The sequence below is a fragment of the Anomaloglossus baeobatrachus genome, chromosome 3 (assembly GCF_048569485.1).
Source record: "Anomaloglossus baeobatrachus isolate aAnoBae1 chromosome 3, aAnoBae1.hap1, whole genome shotgun sequence".
NCBI classification, from domain to species: domain Eukaryota; kingdom Metazoa; phylum Chordata; class Amphibia; order Anura; family Aromobatidae; genus Anomaloglossus; species Anomaloglossus baeobatrachus.
Window position 1 is genome coordinate 486,936,817 of NC_134355.1, and position 6,451 is coordinate 486,943,267.

The 6,451-nt window shown below is 39.2% G+C and overlaps 1 protein-coding gene across 3 annotated transcripts in view; it reads left to right on the forward strand.

Moving 5' to 3' along the window:
* The window catches only part of SLC7A14 (solute carrier family 7 member 14), a 256,707-nt gene extending 250,989 nt beyond the window's left edge, over nucleotides 1-5,718 (forward strand). For all 3 annotated transcript variants that reach the window (XM_075340630.1, XM_075340629.1, XM_075340631.1), the window contains one exon: nucleotides 3,268-5,718. In XM_075340630.1, the coding sequence (XP_075196745.1) occupies nucleotides 3,268-3,584 (317 nt within the window). In that variant the 3' untranslated portion in view covers nucleotides 3,585-5,718. The remainder of the gene's footprint in view (nucleotides 1-3,267) is intronic.
* Nucleotides 5,719-6,451: the final 733 nt, after the last annotated feature.

A 6,451-nucleotide genomic window follows, 5' to 3' on the forward strand; every position in this document is an offset into this window, starting at 1 on the left:
TTGATTGTAATGTGTCTGCGTATGTCAGTGATTCTGGTACTTATAAAAAAAGCACATACACACCAGAATCACTGACGTGTGAAGAGGGCCTAAGAGTCAAGGAGAGCTTTGTATGACTTGTTGAAGGGAACCTGTCAGGTGCAGAAAACATATTTACATGGAGATATATGATTAGTAAGCAGGTAAAATGTTTAAATCCTATGACGCTGCCTTACATCGCACACTATACAGTGAGAGTGCTGTTATCACTCGAAGGCATATTGATTGACAGACTGTTCCATGCATTGCCGCAATAAATGAAAGTGAGCAGTGATAGGAAGAATCAAATTTCATTTTCTCCCTGTATCCAATTTTTCTTGTTTCTACAGGTATATAGCGTTTCTGGACATGGCAGCACTCAATGCATAGTCTGTGTATAGAAAGGTGTCTAAACTGGAAGCATGTCTTATAATACTAATAAGATAGATGCAGGTGTAGCCTCTTCTGAGCCATGGTATTATTATGTACATGAATTATGTATTTGTCGCATATCTTTCGCTACAAACATAACTTACTATTCCATCACTGTAAAACATCATGTAGAGCCAGATATGAAATACACTGACAGAATTACATTTCTTTTCTTTCTTTTATTTTTCTTATCTCATACCCCAGGATACATTGTAAAGGGCATGGAAATCTCCTTTCAATCTATGCCACTATGTTCACAGGTGTACGAAGCAATAAAATATGCAGTACTGCCAACATTTCATCTCCTAAGTCTACGGCTAGCCGCTGTGCATAATGAATTCTGCATATATAATGTTACATAAAAGAGTAATATACATAAAAGGCAATTAATACATTATTTTTCAGTGACTAATATTTCCGTCAGATCGTTTGCTTACAAAGACTCATGAAACAGAGACCATCAGAGCAGATAGTTGCAATTTTAATTGGACTTTCACAGGACAGCGCTCACCATGAGTCGGACAAGATAGAGCCTCATTAAATTTCTATGAACAGAACTTTGCTCACATCCCATCTGGTACGGCAAGACCTGAGGCTTCTCTGCACATCAAGAGATTTCTCCAATACTCATCATGCATATTTAATATGTGAGGCTGACAGCAATAAAATAATTTAGCATCTCAATCAACGTATAATTTTCATGATGTGGCCAAATTTCATAATTGGCCCTTGTCATCAACAGTTAAACGTATGCACCCCTAAAGCAAAATGGTCTTCAGCACTATGTAGGGAACCATGTGTAAATGGATATGGTAGGGGGCTTCAGGTTAGTTTGACCTTGTATATTCACAGTTTATAATTTGGATATTGTCCAAGGGCTCATTAATTTAACATGTATGTAGCAACAGGACACCTAAGAAATGTATTCCCGTGTGGTAACATCTGATGACAGGCGGTGGAACATGGTGCTCACAATGAAAGTGTCACTACTAGGATAACAGTCATGACCCATTTCAGTTCTGAGACATGTATGTAAAATAAGATAACATTAAACAGAATAATTCTAATATGGTGAACTACTTCTGAAATGGTCGTACATCGTATTTACTATAGCAGCTTAGCTCCATTCATGTAAGTGAGAATGTTCTGGAATACCAGACAGCTCACGGACAAAGGTAGTGCAGTTTCTTGAAGAAATTCAGACTAACTAACTTAAATATACATTTTATCCAGTATCACTCTTACATTTTTAATGTGCAGTTGTCATTTCTGATCACTGTTGGGTAAAACAATATACCGAAGTAGAATCACACAATTAAAAATTCTCCACTCTTTTTTGGGTTAGGTACTCACATGTAAGAGTTTTTACATTTTGATTATTTTTTTTTCAGTGCACAGTAATGTTAATTACAAAAACATTTGTAGTTTGCTTTATTATCTGATTTTACCTTTATTTGAAAGCTGAGACTGTAGCTAGAGAGTGAGTTCCCAGTAAGTGTACGGTACTACAAATGAGCACATCTGATGAGATCCTAATTTGTAACATTTTACATGGAGGTTGGATTCACAACAAATTTATGTTCCACAAATTGAATGTCTCTTAACATGCTTAGGGGCACTTTGCACACTACGACATCGCAAGCCGATGCTTGCGATGCCGAGCGCGATAGTCCCCGTCCCCGTCGCAGCTGCGATATCACGGTGATAGCTGCCGTAGCGAACATTATCGCTTCGGCAGCTTCACATGCACTCACCTGCCCTGCGATGTTGCTCTGGCCGGCGACCCGCCTCCTTATTAGGAGGGCGGGTCGTTCGGCGCCACAGCGACGTCACACGGCAGGCGGCCAATAGAAGCAGAGGGGCGGAGATGAGCGGGACGTAAACATCCCGCCCACCTCCTTCCTTCCGCATAGCTGGCGTGAGCCGCAGGATGCAGATAGGAGATGTTCCTCGCTCCTGCGGCTTCACACAGTGTGATGTGTGCTGCCGCAGGAACGAGGACTGACATCGTAACATCGGTCATTTCCAAATTATGGAAATGACCGACGCTACACCGATGATACGATTATGACGATCTTGCGCTCGTTAATCGTATCAAAAAGGCTTTACACACTACGATATCGCTTGCAACGCCAGATGTGCGTCACTTTCAATTTGACCCCACCGACATCGCACCTCCGATGTTGTAGTGTGCAAAGTGCCCCTTAGAGTCCTGAAAAGACGGCAGAGCATAATAAAAATAAGATGATGAAAAAAAATCAACTGATACTACCCTACAATTCACCTCCACTGTACACTGTCCCCTGTACAGTCCTTGGTGCCTCTTTTTACTGTCACCGTGCATTAAAACTCTAGGCAACTTCACATTAGGCTAGCACTTCCAGCCAAGACTAGGCCTAGCAATGACCTTACGGCATAGAGTGACCTTGTAAGTTCACAGTGCATGTCCAATTGCCCTGACATTACAATGCTCATGCGCAGAGATGTCCCGCCACTGGTTGTAGTTGAAATTCTTGGCCTAGTATGAACAAGCCCTGAATTTCAACTCTCAGTAGCGGTAAGAAGACACCAACAAACCTACAGAGGACATCTGCAGCAGAGGTCACCAGGAGGTGAGTATTATTTTTTAATGTTTTCTGGTCCTCTATGGTCCAGCATTTTTGCCAACTTCCCACCATCTTGCTGAATGCATACAGAGCAAATTATCCAAAAGGGGAAAGAACACATGAGAGTAAATGGTTTATTGACAGTTTGATCTGTTGACGGTAATAATTCTCTATGTAATAATAATCTTCTTAATTATCTGTGGTTTCATAGGCTTGCTGATATATTTTGGCTATGGTATGTGGAACAGCACCTTGGAAATTAGTGCAAGAGAGGAGGTTCTCCATCAGAGCACATACCAGAGGTATGATGTTGATGACACCTTTTCAGTGGATGATGGCTTCTCCTATCCTCCCGATGAAGAAAAATCCCAGGACTGGGGAAGTGCAGATCCAAAAGGCTACTACTATCAGCAGTCAGGAGAGGCACAGGACAGCAACCGGACAAACAGCAGATCCAAAACTAAAGGAAAGCATAAACAGGACTTTGATGCTTTGATTGCCAATGAGGAGCTAGACTACCCAGAATAACAATCACACATTACCTTTGTGAACGAGCTCAACTGTGGCCTAAAATGCAACAGCTTCACAGGCCCTGTATGTGGATTCTCTTCTCTCTCATACAGTGTACTGCTTACTAAGTTGTAAACAAGTGTGTCATGTTTTGCTGATTTTCCTTTTCATACATTTTACTGAAATTATATTGATATGTTTTATTAAATGATAAATGAGCATAGTCCAAAACAATGAAGAGTAAAATGTTTCTTTCGTTTCTTCTGGTTAAAATTGGCGATTCTCGGATTTTCCTATTTATATAGAATTTATATATTTATAAGTAAAAACGTTTATTGTGATTTGGGAAAAGAGCAGAGAATGTTCAGAGAGGGATTAGGTGAATTAGGAAGGATTAAGAACGTGAATATTCTAAGACCAAAGTACGAGGATGTGCTGCCGTGTAACATATGACAGAATATTTATTGGACTTATCTCGCATAAGATAGTAATTTTATCAGAGTATAAAAGGTAACGAGTTATATACAGTCAGAGATTTATGCAGGAAATCGTGATCAGTATATGAAGAATTTTGGCAAAGTTACAACTGTCTGGGAAATTCCACTTGTAAAATACGTAATGGGTTTGTAATTAGAATGGAAAATATTCTTCCAAAGTTATAGAAACAATACACAAAATATGAAAACCACACCGTATGGTCAACATTGATGTCACACAAGGAGCATTGATAACATTAGCAAAGTGACACAGATATTTAAAGGGAATCTGTCAGCAGGTTTTTGCTACCTCATCTGAGAGCAGCATGATGAAGGCAAAAAGATCCTGAATCCAATGATGTATCACTTAGATTACTGGATGCAGCAGTTCTAACACAATCTGAATTTTTAGATGTAGCCATCTAGCAGAGCTCACCAGGCTCTCAATAGAGATTACACATTGACAGTAAGGTGTCAATCACAGCAGAGGGCGTGTTGAAATGCCGTGCACGTGACATTATAGTCCGAGCAATGATAAGGATCTTGCTGCTTAAAAAAACATACCAAATAAACAACAGATTGGACCTTGACAAGACATGCAGCCCTGAATTCTCTGTGTTAACCCTTGCAGCATGCTGTCTTTAGCTTACATAGCAAAAACCTACTGACAGATTCCCTTTAATAGTAAAACAAATCGACATAGGATGGTAACAAATCTAAGCTGACCCTAAGTCAGAGGGACCTTACATCCATGATACATTTGTTTTTTGTGGGCCTTGCACTTAAACGTAATGAGTACTGTAATTTAGTAAGAGGCCATGGGTAGTTGGGCAATGCTATACTGCCCGAATGACAGACAAAATAGACATAACGAATAAGACAGAATGAAGCCATGTGTGCCAAATATTTTGGAGAAAAATGGATATATAATTATCACATTATTAATCAATAATTCTAGTTAAATGATACCGTTATAACTGCCTGTACATAGCTAAATATGTAGAGTAGTGGAAACAATGGCTATGCCTGCACCGTTCTATGATTAGACTCGGCTGCTTCTTAGGGATTCCTATTCCTCGGTCTGAGGAGTTTTCATACGTAGATTTGATACAAAATTTAATAGGAAATATATAGTAGTTATTGATACAAAGAATGCTACGCTCAGGTTTGTAATATAAAATCTTTCGATGATATCATTGAAAGCATTTAATTTGAGGTGCGGTTTTCGCTGGTTGCTATTTCTGTATGGAAGCCTTTCTGGCATCAGTGTATTTTTTGTCTATGTTGGAAAAGATGCTGAAGAGTGAAAAAACTGGTTCAGATTGTACATATCCCGTTCTAGATGCAATGCCCGCAGCCTAGGACCACTACTGCTGCAGCTTAAGACAGGTCCAATATTTTTTTACACGACTGAAAAGTTTTCAGATGTACTTGCATGTTTCACATCATGTTTCTAAATGTGTGATTTTCTACCTCTGCTATTACTTCCATTATTCTTTCAATATAAATATTATAGGTTTGAACTCAACAGCCAATCCACACAGTCTTTTTTGATGTTAATACTATCACTAGAATGTTTATAGATGGTGTATTATTTCCATGTCATTGTTGTGTGTCTACTGTGCTTGATATCTAAATTCACTATTAAAGGCTGAAAGTGTGGAAGGCAAGAAATTGTGCTGTGAAACTATTGTATTATTGCACTGGGTATGCTGGGACAATGTGGACATGATGCACAGTGGGGTAAACGTGTGACCAGTGCGTTCAGCTCATATTCTGCAGTGATACTTCTAAAAAACATTCCGCAGTTCAGCGAGTCTTCCACAACTTTACTTGTAGTCATGTCTTATATACTCATTTTTCAGGGGAGTTGTTTTTTTGTCTTTTTTTTATTTTATTTCAGATTTGTATATGGTGAAGGTCCCTTGTTATGTTTTTTTTTAGTTTAAAGTAAATGCCCATACAGTAAATGCCTGCTACACTGAAAGATCTTAAAGGGAATCTGTCACCAGATTTTTGTTACCTCATCTGACAACAACATAATGTAGGAAAAGAGACCCTGAATCCAACAATGTATAACTTAGTTTACTCAGTGCCGCAGTTTTGACACAGAGTTCTTAGATGTAGCAGACCTCAGAAAGCTAACCCCGCCCACATCACAGCTTTCTGTGTACATTGTCTATTGACTGTGAGTTGCTTATCAGAGGAAAGGACATGGTTGGACAACTGCTCACATGCCCTATAGTCCTGACAGTAAAAATCACCTGATGATGAAACCTTCATTGCAAGTAAATAACAGCACACACTCAAATCAGTGATACATTACTGAATACAGTGATTCAGTGCCTATCTCATGCTGTTTGTAGATTACGTAGCAAAAATCTGCTGATGGATTCCCTTTAATAGACG